The 14,208-nt window shown below is 33.2% G+C and overlaps 1 protein-coding gene and 1 long non-coding RNA gene across 4 annotated transcripts; both read right to left on the bottom strand.

Moving 5' to 3' along the window:
- LOC136066964 (uncharacterized) lies at window positions 1–1,339 on the bottom strand. Of its 3 annotated transcripts, none has more exons than XR_010628492.1 (3): window positions 1,165–1,339; window positions 191–573; window positions 1–32 (listed from the first exon to the last, which is right to left on the bottom strand). It is a non-coding gene; the product is annotated as an uncharacterized LOC136066964 (long non-coding RNA). The 3 variants fall into 3 exon arrangements; XR_010628494.1 differs by having other exon boundaries at window positions 348–573; window positions 1,165–1,334; XR_010628493.1 differs by lacking the exon at window positions 1–32 and having other exon boundaries at window positions 39–387; window positions 481–573; window positions 1,165–1,328.
- An 11,204-nt stretch (window positions 1,340–12,543) lies between these two features.
- LOC112005490 (NAC domain-containing protein 2) lies at window positions 12,544–13,976 on the bottom strand. The gene is made up of 3 exons (XM_024037746.1): window positions 13,802–13,976; window positions 13,378–13,670; window positions 12,544–13,143 (listed from the first exon to the last, which is right to left on the bottom strand). The coding sequence occupies exons 1-3, from the start codon at window positions 13,974–13,976 to the stop codon at window positions 12,544–12,546; spliced, it is 1,068 nt and encodes a 355-aa protein (XP_023893514.1).
- Window positions 13,977–14,208: the final 232 nt, after the last annotated feature.

Raw genomic sequence — 14,208 nt, 5'->3', positions numbered from 1 at the left:
GAGCAAGAATAATACACCATCACGCCCCGAACCTGCATGATAAAAAAGAGTCTAAACCTAGTTGATGCTAAGGCAATCCAAGGTAAAACTAGAACCAAGTCTATCTACTAAAGCTTGTCCAAAATACAGCTCATGGAGATAAGAGGAACCACTACAAACGGTTCAGCTTCAGATGAAAATTAATAATCACCTTCTTATCGACGCCCCATGGATTTATTGATAATTATTTAGCTTATTTTCATCAATTAAATCTTGGTCAATGCAATCAGTCTATATAAGTTCTCGTGCGTTTACTGCATAGAGAACCATGAGAACTAAGAAATGCAAGTAATCACTAGTGAACCCACCAGAAACGATTAGCTTGATAGGAAAGTTAGATTCAAATAACTGCACAAGTTCAAGAAGTTAGAAAAGACGCGAGACAGAGATAAACCGGTCCAGTTTTAGAATAAATTTGTAAGAAATTTAAAGAATTTTTACCAGTTTCTTTTGCATTACACGGCCAGCAATGACCACGTGCACGCGGCGTTGAAATTTCAGCAAAATAGATTATTAAGACCAAATTCGATGGATCTGTTAGAGTAAGCAATCCAAAGCAAACATTACCAAAAGGACATGTGCAGGCAGTGCAGCCACTAATGAATTCAACAAACACCCAACAACAAAAAGTTTACACTATTAAATTTATTGGAAATTTTAGTTATAAAGTTTCGTTTGGAGATAAGAGCAGCAATAATATATTAACAAAGAGACCCAAAAATTGAAAGAACACCAAAATTTTGGCCCATCAAATACAGAGTTTCACATAATGAAAAAGACCCACAATTCTTAACCAACCAAAAAGCAAACTTTTCAAAAAAGAAATACAATCTGAAGCACCAAACAACCGAAACTCAACGATCAAAAGCTGGGAAATAGAGCATCAGAAACCGTCCAACGGAAGATCAAAAAGAACAAAACACAAAAAACCGATCATCTAAACAAATATTTGGCATGATCGGCCTCAAACAAACATCCTTAAACACATCAAACTCACAATATATTAACATTAAACCCAAAAAAAAAAAAACTATAACAATGATCAACCTTCAAAAAAAAAAAAAAAAAATAGAACAAAGAGATAGAAAAATTGCTAAAGATTAAGGTTTTTTGAGACAAGCATACCTTGATAAATATGGATGAAAGGTTGGTACAGATTGAAGAAGAAAAACTGAATATGAAACTCTCTGAGAGAGAGAGAGAGAGAGAGAGAGAAGAAGAGAGAAATTGGGACTTGTTCTTGGAAGGAGACAGAAATAAAGCGGTTGGGTGCGTGCGGAGTTTGTAGAAATAAGAGGAGGAGAAATTGGCTGGACTACCCACCGTTACCGGCTACCGATTCACACCGTTTTTTATTTTATTTTTTATTAATATATTTATTTACTCTATTCTTTCGTTCTTTCTATTATAATAGTATTCGTCTATTTTAACGCTAACTATGAGATTCTTTGTATTTATTTAGTGTTATTTTTTAATAAGATAGAAGATATTGTTGAAAAATAATCTTTTGTTGCCAATAATAGAGGGGGATAAGTATTAGGGTTGAAACATGTGCATGTGTGGGTGTTTTGGTAAACCAGATTTGGTTCCGGTGGTGTTCTTAGAGTATTTTTTAATAAACTATTTTAGGAAAATTTTAATCCCACTTTTATGGAAAATATAAAAAAATTTAAAAAAAAATTTAGTTACATTTGTTTTTTCAATTTCTAAAGAATAGTTTATAAATTAATAACCTTAAGGCATTTGTTAAATTTTTCCAATGAAAAAATGTTAGAAAAAATAATTAATGAGAAAAGTTAACGAACATTAATTTAGGAAATACATTTATAAAATTTTGATGGAAAAGGAAAAAAAAAAGACTTTTTTTACAACTTTTTATATTTTTCATAAAATTGTATTAACAGTTTTCCAAAATAGTTAGTCAACAAATGATTAGAGACACTCAGATGGAAAATAATTAAATACTCTTCTTAGAGTATAGTAAAATGATGTTCCCTTCTCTCATATTAATAACGTCATGAATGTGAGAGAATTAAGCAAAATATTTAGATACTCTTGAAGTATAGTGAAATGATACTTCCTCTTCTCACATTCATGACACCATAAATGTGAGAGGATGGAGCGTCATTCACTATGCTCTAAAAGTACCTAAGAATTACTCCACTCAAACCCATAATTAATTAACATAATTAATAATCATAAATGTGAGAAGATGGATTATCATTCACTCTGTTTTAAAAGTACCTAAAAATTACTCTACTTAAACTCATAATTAATAATCATAAATGTGAGAGGATATAGCATTATTTCATGTGCTATAAGAGTAACTTAAAATTACTCCACTCAAACCCATAATTAATTAGCATAATTAATAAAAACTGTGCTTTAAGTCCTAAGCAAATTTTATGGCGGGCGAATATGTTCTGGTAAGTTTATTGTGAAAATAAAACAAAAAGAGAGAAAAGTAACGGAAGATCGCCACGTGTAGTTATTAAAGGCATTTCTTTTTGTTTAGAAAACCTTTTCCAGTCAACACGTAAATGACATGTGAATTGATGTCTGAAAATTCGTATAATGAAACTTTACATGTTCGCTACCCAGGCCAATTTGGATGGTAATGGTATCTTTGTGTAAAAAAAAAAACAAAAACAAAAATTACTAAGGAGATGAATTCTTGTTGAGCCTAATTAACAATAAAAGAAATGTGTGTTTTTATTTTTGGTGCAAAGAGCCTTTTTTCAGAGAGATAATTTTGTTAATGAAGTACTATTGGCATGACTCTAATCTCATCTTAAACAAAGTATTTTTATTTTCAAGATATTTTTTTACAATGCACAGGGAAAAGATTGAGCCAGTCAAAATTGTACAGCAGTTATTTTATTGGTCATGCAATCTATCATATACGGAATATAATGTAAACACAATGACAACAATGTTTGACTAGCAATATTTATGGCAAATTGTCCACGTGTTAACTTTGCTCGTTTGGTTGTGTGTAAAGTTGGAACAATAGAAAATAGGAGATAGAAAATTTAAGTTGTTTTTTATTTGGTATCGTTGAAAAGGAGGATAATCGAAAATGGATGGGTGAAATTTTCCATCTCGAGCCACCAAAATTCATCTTTTCAACTTAGAGGGAAGGAAAATGTTAAAAGTACTATTAATTTTATTATAGAAATTAGATTTTGCTAATGTGTGCCTTTCTATTGGAGGTAAAAAAATTTAAGTTGTTTTTTATTTGGTATTGTTGAAAAGGAGGATAATCGAAAATGGGTGGGTGAAATTTTCCATCTCAAGCCACCAAAATTCATCTTTTCAACTTAGAGGGAAGGAAAATGTTAAAAGTACTATTAATTTTATTATAGTAATTGGATTTTGCTAATGCCTTTATGGCAATTGAAAAAACTGTCAATACTTTTTTCAATTTTCGAAAAAATATCTTCAAATATAGATGGTTTAATGTGTGCCTTTAGAACACACGTTAATCCAACCCATAGTAATTTCACAAACTAAGGTAGCATACTAAATGGGAAGTGTCAAGTCATTAATTTTAAACTTATATTTCATATCATTAATTTTTCTATCATCTAATAAAGGAAATAAAGATCTATCTGACTTTTGCCAACCTCAATCATGTAAACCCTACAACCAAACCTCCTTAGTATGTCATCGTCACCTTCTTTTGACTTGTTCTTTCCTTCATAATTGGACAGGTAGCCTCGAAGGATTTCTTTTTCTTTTTTTTTGAGAATTTAGCCTCGAAGGATTTCAAATAGAAATAATGATACCCAAAAAAATTATATTTTGTCCAATCTTTTGTATTCTCTCCTTATCTAATAAAAGTATAATAGTAAATTTATTTACGTCACATTTTATCCTTTTACATTTTCATCCTCTACTTTAATTTTTTCATTAACTCAACCAAACATAGAGCATCTCCCACTTGATAGTGTAACTAAAACCTATTAAAAACCAAAATGGAGAATGTTATTTACAAATTGCATAGAAACATCCCCACATCAAGTCATGTATTTTGCAATAAATTTTACAAAAACTACAATGGATTTCTAAATATACCAGTCCATTGTTGCTTCTATAAATCTTTTCCTCCTATATTTTTATTCTCTCCCTCTCTCTATCTCTCTAATGATCCGTACACCAAGGCCAAGAACAACCTAACAAAGGATTTAGGGTTTAGCTTTACGTTGATGGTTGTGTGATGGGTTGCAGGTGTGTAATGGATTATTGATGGAATATGGAGATGGTTGCCTAAGGTTGAAATCAGTGTTAAGGATGTCATTGGGATGAAGTAGAGTCGGGTTGTGGGTACTCTGTCCTTTCCTTATGACAGGAAAAAAATATGTGCGGGATGGAATGGAGACATTTTGTCATCCATGATGAGATGTCTAAACGCTTATAAGATAGAGATCAGAGAGAAAAGAGAAGGGAGACAATGAGAGAGAGATGAGTATTTTATAATAATAGAACATCATATAGTATATAATAAAAGTTGGGTGTTAGAAGTTGTGTTTATCTTTGCTTTGCAACAAGTGCCTATACCCATTAACTAATAAGATTGTTTGTCATAGATCAAACTCTTAACAATAGTTTACTCTACATAAACCTCTATTACCTAAATTTCAAGAAATTTAAAAATATACTCCAACTAAAATTTTATTACCAAAATTTTCAAGTAATATATCCTTATTAATTTTTAAGATAATATAAGATAGAGATCAGAGAGAAAAGAGAAGGGAGACAATGAGAGAGAGATGAGTATTTTATAATAATAGAACATCATATAGTATATAATAAAAGTTGGGTGTTAGAAGTTGTGTTTATCTTTGCTTTGCAACAAGTGCCTATACCCATTAACTAATAAGATTGTTTGTCATAGATCAAACTCTTAACAATAGTTTACTCTACATAAACCTCTATTACCTAAATTTCAAGAAATTTAAAAATATACTCCAACTAAAATTTTATTACCAAAATTTTCAAGTAATATATCCTTATTAATTTTTAAGATAATTTATTATAAATTAAATTCTATTACCAATAATTTACTCTACATAAAACTCTATTATGAAATTCCAAGAAATTTAAAATTCTACTTCAACTAAAAATTCTATCTTGACAAAATTATGAGCAATTTAAAATATATTTAATATTTATTTTTATTATATATCATAACATTAGATTTTGATATATTAGAAGTTACACAGCGTAGGTGCTATTGATGGAACCTGGTAAGCCTATCTTTTATTTCATTGATACTTGGTAGAAGTAAAGGTGATGGTGACATACGGATCCATACGTCCAACTTGTTTAAATTTACTTTCACAAGAATCACAATGTTTTTATTCTTTAAATTTTTGGAAAATTTTCAATTTAAAGAATTTTGTTTTAAATTATTTTTCAAAGAAAAGATGAGTAAATTTATTTCATTATGTCTTTCACCCAAATCATTTAATTGAAAGTGAATTTATCTTTAGATGGGATGTCCAGGTTAATTTTTACCTTAATTTGTCTTTATATTGAGATTATTTCATCCCTAGGCAACTTTATCTTGAGTTTGTATGAAAATAAGTCTTGAGGGATCGTTTGGAGACAAAGGAATTTTATTGAAGTGTAGCTAAATCTAAAATTGGGCCAATTCCAAAATTTAAATCAAAACTTCTGTGACATTCACTACCATGTTTTCTGAAATCAAGTTAAATTTGGGTTAAGCTAATTTAGCTGAAAAAATCCAATATAAGCCATATCATATTCAAGTGGATCACCCTCTAGGCCCAGAAAGCCATTTAAATTATATATTTCCCGAAATACCTAAATTGGTAGGGATAAATCAAGTCATGTCGTTTGGTAGTTACCTCTAGAAAGTAACTATCTGCTTAAGCTTGTTATAAATAGAGTAGTTGGATAAGAGGTTACAAACGCTTGCCAATAGCCTTGTAACTCAATTGGTTAGTGCCTCCTGTTGTGTTCATAACATCCTAGGATCAAATTCTCCCTCCCTCGCTGTAACTATTGAATTAAAAAAAAAAGGAGGTTACAAACACTTTTTCACCAAAAAAAAAAAAGCACTAACATGTTTGTTGCAGGGAAAACCTTAAGGCCTAGCTTTGTGATACCTTTGTCTCAACAAAAGGAAGATCAAACCTTTGTTAAGGACCTTCTTAAGAGAGACTAAAGTCTTCATAAAAAACAACATACAAATCTCTTATTGAAGTTGGGAACAAGCTATTCAGCCCTCATCTTCAACCTTGACTGTTAATCAAAGGACTGATCACGTGTGAAGCACTCCAAGAGAGTGCCAAATTGAATTTCTTGCCCTAAAAAAAATAATCTCATAATTTGTATCCACGCTTGTTTGTACATATTTCTCAATTATTTTACTATCTATGCTGGAGTGTCCAGATCTTTTTAACCACATTTCATTAGCATTTAGGCCACTATGTTATGCACTAGAGGGATGGTTATGTGTAATGAGATATAGGGTCCATCATCAATCTACTTCAATCATTAGGATGTTTTATAGATTTCTCTTCAAGGAAAAATAGAATTGGGATTTCCTTGAATAAAATCTTCTACGTCATAAGGAAGTCTGTTTAGACTGGACTTGTTAATGGACTTTGATATTATCTGTGGTCTGTGGAACTAACTGCATGAAGTGAGGGACAATCTAGGCAGGATGATATCTGTGTAACTTACGGCCTATTGGATTTGCCTGGCCTCTTTATGATTCACAGAGTTAGGTCTACTAATCTTCACCTCTAACTGTTGCTCTGGAGTTTCACATCTTAAGGGGTTTTTTCCCCCTGTAAATTTGTCTTTTCTTTTCTTTATTTCATGAAATCTCAATTGTAACTTTTGTGATGGGCCAATCCTTGTGTCCTCTTGTTTCTTACCTGTTATGATGAAGTTCTTCTGACGAGTGTGTTTCATTTGCAGTGTACTGAAGAAGTGAGATGAACTAAAGAGCCATTTGACCTGTTTGTATGATGTGGTTTGTCTGGTATTTTCTTGCATATGGAGCGGCTTGTTGTGCTTGATTTATTATTTTTATTGTTTCTCTCAATGTATTAGGGTTCTTGCTTTCTTCTCATGTGTTAGAACCTTTGCTTAATATATATAACATCATTTCTACACAAATGTGAGCACATTGGTCATGTCTGTATTAATAATATTGGCTTTGTTGCAGTCATTCTATAGTCTTGTTTTTGGCTGAGATGAAATCGTATCTCCTTGCACAAGATATTTCTACGCTGAATACTTATCACTTACAAAATTGAGCACCAGTCACATCAAAGCCTAGAGTGTATGATTATGATCTGAATCTGCCATAAGAAATCAATGTGGTTGAAAACAAAGATGGGTCGCATGAGGTAGACAGCAGTGTAATTTTTTTGTAGTGTTGTATGGTTCTCCTTGCATCTTTGGTTTTCACTCAAAATCTTTTGCTTGTGGGATAATAAGTCTTCCGTCACAATGAACACTGGCTGTCTAGTTCTCATTGGCATCAACGTTGCCTACTGTCACAAGACAGATTTTCACCAATAACTTGCTGCCTTGTCACGAGCATTCACATTAAGTTCTATATAATTTTAGTCAAATTTGGTCACTTTTGTCACTTTAGCTCATCAATTATTCCCAATCATGCCTAAATCAGCCCCAACGCACTATCTTTATTTCATTTTAAATATTATTTTTTCTTTTTCCATTTTTTTTTTCTCTCCACACTTTCCCTAATCAACCTAGAACTGTAACCCGAACAACCCGTGACCTTTGCCACCGCGGGCAACCTAAATCTACAATTATCAGCTCGGATTTGTAATCTCTAGCTCCAAAATGAGAGCTCCTAGTGGCCCTGGCAGCCAATAGCTCCCCTGTGAGCAACCATGTTGATGAAGCAACCCAAAGCCAACCTGCATCGCAAGCAACCCACGCAGAATCAATCAAAAGATAAAGACAAAATCAACCCAGATTAGGTTAGAAGCAGGGAATTAAAAAAAAAAGGTTTTATTTAATAAAATCTTTGTTGATGAATAGAAATGCGAGAGAGAATAATTAAAAATTGATGAACAGTAACTCAATAGAGGTATTGACTCAGAGCATCTACATTGGTGGAGCCATAAATTTGGCTATTTAGTACTATAAAAAGTTATTTTATTTATTTTACATTCTCACTTTACAAAACACTCAATATTAGTGGTTTTATTTTAGTTTTCAATACAATAAAATAATATAGACAATATAATAAAATAATATATCCATTTCAATAAACAACTCTCACAACAACTATTGCAATCTCTTATCTGAACACACTAACACAAATTAATTTGCAACAAAAAAAAAAAATCAAAAAATTCACAAAATTCCAACTTGCAAAACCCATAAAACAACCCAACATATCAAATGTAAAAATTGAAGAGAGCTGAGAGTTATTAGCTGAAAAATAGTGTGCAAGGGAGAAAGAGGCAAAAAAAAAAAAAAAAAAAAAAAAAGAAGAAGAAGAAGAAGAAGGAAGAAGAAGAAGAAGATGAGCAAAGGGAGAAAGAGAGCATGGAAGTGTAATAAAATAAATTTTTTTGCTTTAGCTTTTTGCTACAGTGTACAGCTATAGATGGCTGTGCATTGTAGCAAGAAACTAAAAAATTTTAGCTTTGCCACCGCTATTGCAACATGCTTTTTAGTACTGGTGGTGCTAAAAATAGTAATATGGCTTTTTAGCACCATCTATACTAATGCTTTTTATTTGTTATTTGTGAATGCTAGACGGTTAAACCTTACGCATCTTGATTTTAGGGCTATTCAATTATTTCTTTTTTTTACCAAATGCTAGTTTGACTAGCTTGATGAAAATGCTATAAGTAAGCCTTATTTAGTCTTAGCCTACTCTTGACACTCAATCAATTTTTGTGAATCAAAGTATGCATGACCATCAAAGCATGCATAACCAACAATACCTATTACGGGAAATCACTCCAAACCTTTATTATTTTACAGTAAAGAACAATGACACTAAAGCTTTTCTCTCACAAAAACTGTCTTAACCAAAATCAACCACTTTTTACAATTACAAATACGTGGTGTTACATTGTTTTCCTCTACAATATACTTATTTTTCGTCTTACACACACTATTGACATCGCTAATAGCTTAGGATATAACACGCAAGAAATAACTATCAATGGCTTATTACCAAGTAATTGTCCACCAAACTTGCTTGCCTAGGACACATTGCTTGCGTCTTTAGAGCCTTTCCATGCTACCACAGACTAACAAAGCAATCTCTGCATAGAAACTGCATGGTAATTATTTTGCCATGTTATTATTGTCACTTGTCAGACACATGTGAATAACTTGTGCACATGTTCCAACCCATCATAGGCCTTGCCCATCAACTTGGCAACCCAAGCACATTGCCTATCTCCCAAGCTTGGTTCATGCACCGCCATGTGAAGGATTTGGCCCGTGCCAATGTCACCTCTCTTCTAAGTTTAGCCTACATAATGTATCACCACCCATACGCAAACCTAAGAACTCTTGACTAAGGAAGCCATAACCCAATTTTGTATTTCCCACATTAAATTAGTATGTTACACACTCAGACACAGCCTAGCTATGTATTACAAATGCGCGACCTATCCACTTGTTTCTTGTGGTCAAGCCATGCAATGCAAGGCTATCTGCTGCACATGTGCGGTGTGCCCACAACACAAGCATTATTTGCAACATCACAAGCTATGACAATGGGTCCCTCTCCTTTGCAAAGCCACAGTGTCTCATTGCCATATCAAGCTAACATGAGTATGCATGCACTACAATAAGACAACATAGCATTGCTGCCACAACGCACCTTGCTCAGTCCATTGTGTGATTGGTATGGGTTGGTATGGGTAAAAGGTGTCACCGCACGCAGCCGCTTATTCTTAAAGATCAAGAGTCTTGACACCTAGATAGCCCGACCACCCTAATAGGCCATGTCCTCGTTAGGCCCAGCTTGAGTGGGAAAAACTCATTTGCACACAATGTGTGGATATAATGTCTTTTATTATAACTGAAATCGTGACTTAACACGATTTTAGCAATAAAAGACAGTGCATGTGTTATGTAAATCATGGCTTATTTTTAACTTGAAAATGTGACTTAGGCTAATAGAAATTGAGAAAATATTTTACACCATGAGGAGTGTTTGGTTTGGGCTGAAAATTTAGTCAACCTAAAAATTGATATGGTTAAAAAAGTAGGCTTGAAGTGTAAAGAGAGAGAGAGAGAGAGAGCACTGCCGATCACTTGAACTCGAGCTCTAATCCATCGTCGTCCATGGTTGTGCCTGTCAGTGTCACCATTGATCAAGGTAAACTCCGAAGCCCTCTTCCTCTCTCTTCCTACTTCATTCTCCCCTTTCCTTCTTCCCTCTCCATCATTCTTTCTCCTCTTTCCTCCCATACCGATCTAACTTTGCTCTCTCTACCCTTTTGTCCTCCTTTCCTCCCTCACCGATTTGCCCTCATTGGCCTTTTTCTTTGGATTTTTTTTTTTGTTTGATTGAAAATAATATTTGTTCTTGGGTTTTGGAGGATTGGTGGTTGGGTTGATTCATGGGGATGATCAGTTCTAGCGGTGATAGTGGCCGATTGGGGGTGGGTTTTGGTGGATTAGTGGTTGGGATGGTTTGTGGGTTTCAATGGTGGTGGGCTGTGGGTTTTGGTAGATGGGGTTTGATTTTGATTATGATTTTTTCAGATTAATTGGTAATGTGGTGGTTGATAGTGGTTGGTGGTGGTTGGGCTTATGGAAATAGGTTTTTACATGAAAAACTAAAAAACCATGAAATAATTTTCCAACATATTTTCCAAAACGCAAATCAAATAACTGAAAATATTTTTCTTTACGTAAAATATTTGACACTCGAAAAATATTTTATATAGAGCCAAACATAGCCTTAAAGTCATGATTTTAGTAATAAAAGACAGTGCGTATATGTGTATTATACACATGCATGGTGCATAATAAATACTGCCCTGGTTTGAGCTATATATTTAAAATCTCAATCAAAGAATGACCCGATTGCTAGGAGATTGCTGTTCTAGGGGCTGGGCTCGGGTTTATATCTTGTTGTAGCTTGCTTAAGTAAGCCCGGCTGGATCAATGATCATAGGGAAGGTTGTAGTTTAGCCTTATACAAGGGTGATCCAACGAATTCGGAGGCGGAAGGCGATATATTTAAATAGGGCATTTTTGTTATCACTTAAATAATATTTAACTAGTGTTTAATATCATAATTTTGTTAATAACAAAAATATACTCTTTTTATTTTCTAATTTTCTTATGAAAAAATGCTAAATATATAACAAATTTTACTAAAAAACACTAACAAACAATGTAACAATGAATATGATTAATGACATTTTAAGAGATAATAAATAAATATTTGAATGAATGATATTAGGAATATTATAAATTTTATAATGTGAGGCTTGCAAAGACGTATCACTAATTACAAAAAGTAATTTAAATATGCATTTAGTTGTTGTCGTCCATAAATTATATTAATTATCATATCAATTTGTAAATGTTTTGAAGTAAAACTTATAGTATTTCTACCATTTTCTTATTTGTATTATTTGCTATAATTAGTGAGATATATATTTGTAAGATCCACGTATTTAAAGTTATAATATTTCTAGCATTACTTAATTCTTTGAAATTTCTGTAGAAAAACTATTTTTTTCCACATATCTTCAAAAAAAAAATATTTTTTCAAAATAATATATTAATTTTTGCCCCAAATTCTGGGGCCTTTTTCTAGTAAGGGGCTTAGGTGATGAGCTCAGTGGCCTAGGAGTAGGGCCGGCCCTGGCTTTATATGAATTTTAAAATCTGAAAATGAAGCACAGTAAAACAAACTCATGCATGTCGTATACAAAGAGAGACGACAACTTAGCTGATCATTGTTGTTCTTGTTCATCTAAAGAATAAATCGGTTATAACCAATTATTTATTTTTTCATATCTTTTAATAACTAATATTTTCAGATGCTCAACGCAGGATGTCTCAACCAGATATCACAAAAACGAACAGAAAGAACAGCTCATTCTTTGTATCATAAAACAACCTTGAAATTAATAATAATGGTTCCAATAATAGTTTGAAGTTTATACATATCAGCATCTTATACAAACCCCTGTACAACCACTCATACAAATTGGCTACGAATATCTACATCTTTGTAATATTTATATCACAAATAAGTGAAATAACAAGGACCTTGTAAAGATGAATCTCAATATTCTCACTCCTCGAAAACACAAATTACATGTGATTAATCCATAATGAAATTAATCACCAAACAATTTATTCAACTTCTAAGTTCTACCATATCTTTACCCATCTCTTGTGGTTATGTATGCATTTATATACGTAATAGACTTTCACACCCCAAAAAAATAAAACAACAAAAAAACCCTAGTAATTAGCTACATATCCTTCTCTCCATTACTCTAGCTTGTTGCTGCTTTCTGTGAATACAAACTGATCATCAAGCTCTTGATATGGATTAAAGGAACTCCACTGCACAGCATCGAAATCATTATCTTGAGGAGGGTCTGTTCCACAGAATTTCATCCCTGCAGTACTATCATTCCTTTTAGATATTTCAACTTCCTCATTTTCAATATATCTGTTGCTTACTTTCTTGCTTGGGAAAACGAAAATCTCATTGTGATTTCCTTCTGCCGGTTTTCTGTTCAGTGGGTTAAGCAAGCTGTTGAAAGAAGCTAAGTATTGTGACTGATTTATAGCTGTATCGTCTTTAGGACATAATTTTCCACCATTGCTACTTTGGAAGCTTATGCTTGCGGCTGTATCAGTGCAAGGGATATTCTGAGAGGCAAAGAAATATGGCAGCATTGGGCAATCGTTGTATAAATAAGTTCTTACAGCCGCAAAGAGTGTAGGGTGCACATTCATAGACCATGGCTCGTCCACTTTTTGAACGTAGACTGGTGGTTCATAACTAGGACCGTTTCGATCTTCCCTCATGTTCCTTAGTACACCACATTTTTGCCGAACCCGACACAGCACCCAAACGTCCAACTGTAAAAAATGTTATCAAAATAGATAAGATTTAAGTACGATTTCTTAGGTTTCATAATTAAATTTGTACATATAATCGTGTTGAACAATATAACACAAACGGTATTATCCTATTCAAAAACAATTAAAATTCAATTCAACCATATATTTGGATTTAATCGAAAAACCCAATCGTTTAACTAAGAAACTGTCCATCGAAAATTGATTGACATGATATATATAGAACCAACTTACTCTCATAGACCCTTTTGCCTTGGCAATCCAAATCATGGTATCGAGTGATGATCTATACTCATGCATGATCCAGTCTGTCTTAACTCCTTTGGGAGGTCGACCTTTGTAGGGCACAAGGGCTTTCTTGACCCCAATACTCTTCGTCCCACAAGAAGTGAGTGTGGGTTTATCTGTCCCTGTAGCTTTCCAATAACCTAAACCTGCTGCTGCTCTATTAGGCCTCACTCCATTGGGATACTTCCTATCCCTTGGTGTAAAGAAGTACCATTCATCTTCTCCAAACAAAGCCTTTTCTGTGAGGAAAAAAAAAACAATGATATTCACTTAGTAATTCACTATCAATATGTCAGGAATACCAAAGAAGAAAAAAAGAAAAAAGAAAAAAAGAAAACTGGTATATAATTGCATGGTGCTAGACACAGACTTGGAAACTCCCATGGGTTATATTTATACAGATCTATTTCAGCTATGATAGAAACTGGGAGTGGACTTGAAGTGACTTTGTTTCTCAAGTAGTGTTGGCTGAGCTCCTTATCCGATGGGTGGAATCTAAATCCAGGTGGGAGTCGAATATCTGAGGTGGGTTGTTGGTTCTCCATGAAGGGATACCTTGTTCTTGGAGATGGAGAAACCTAGGATATTGGAATCAATCAATGAATACTTTTACGGTATTATTGAATGGAATAGTTGTAAGTTTGAGAGCACCGTACATAGCTTACATATATATGGGTTGCTCTGCTCTCTCATGCAGAAGGGGACAATATGTCAATAGCATAAATGACATAAAATAAATATATTTGGAAAATAAAAGGGGTACAGAAGGTAACACAG

The sequence above is a fragment of the Quercus suber genome, unplaced genomic scaffold (assembly GCF_002906115.3).
Source record: "Quercus suber isolate HL8 unplaced genomic scaffold, Cork oak 2.0 scaffold_53, whole genome shotgun sequence".
Classification (NCBI taxonomy): Eukaryota; Viridiplantae; Streptophyta; class Magnoliopsida; order Fagales; family Fagaceae; genus Quercus; species Quercus suber.
Note: the sequence above shows the minus strand (reverse complement) of the source record. Positions and strands in the feature narration are given on the sequence as shown.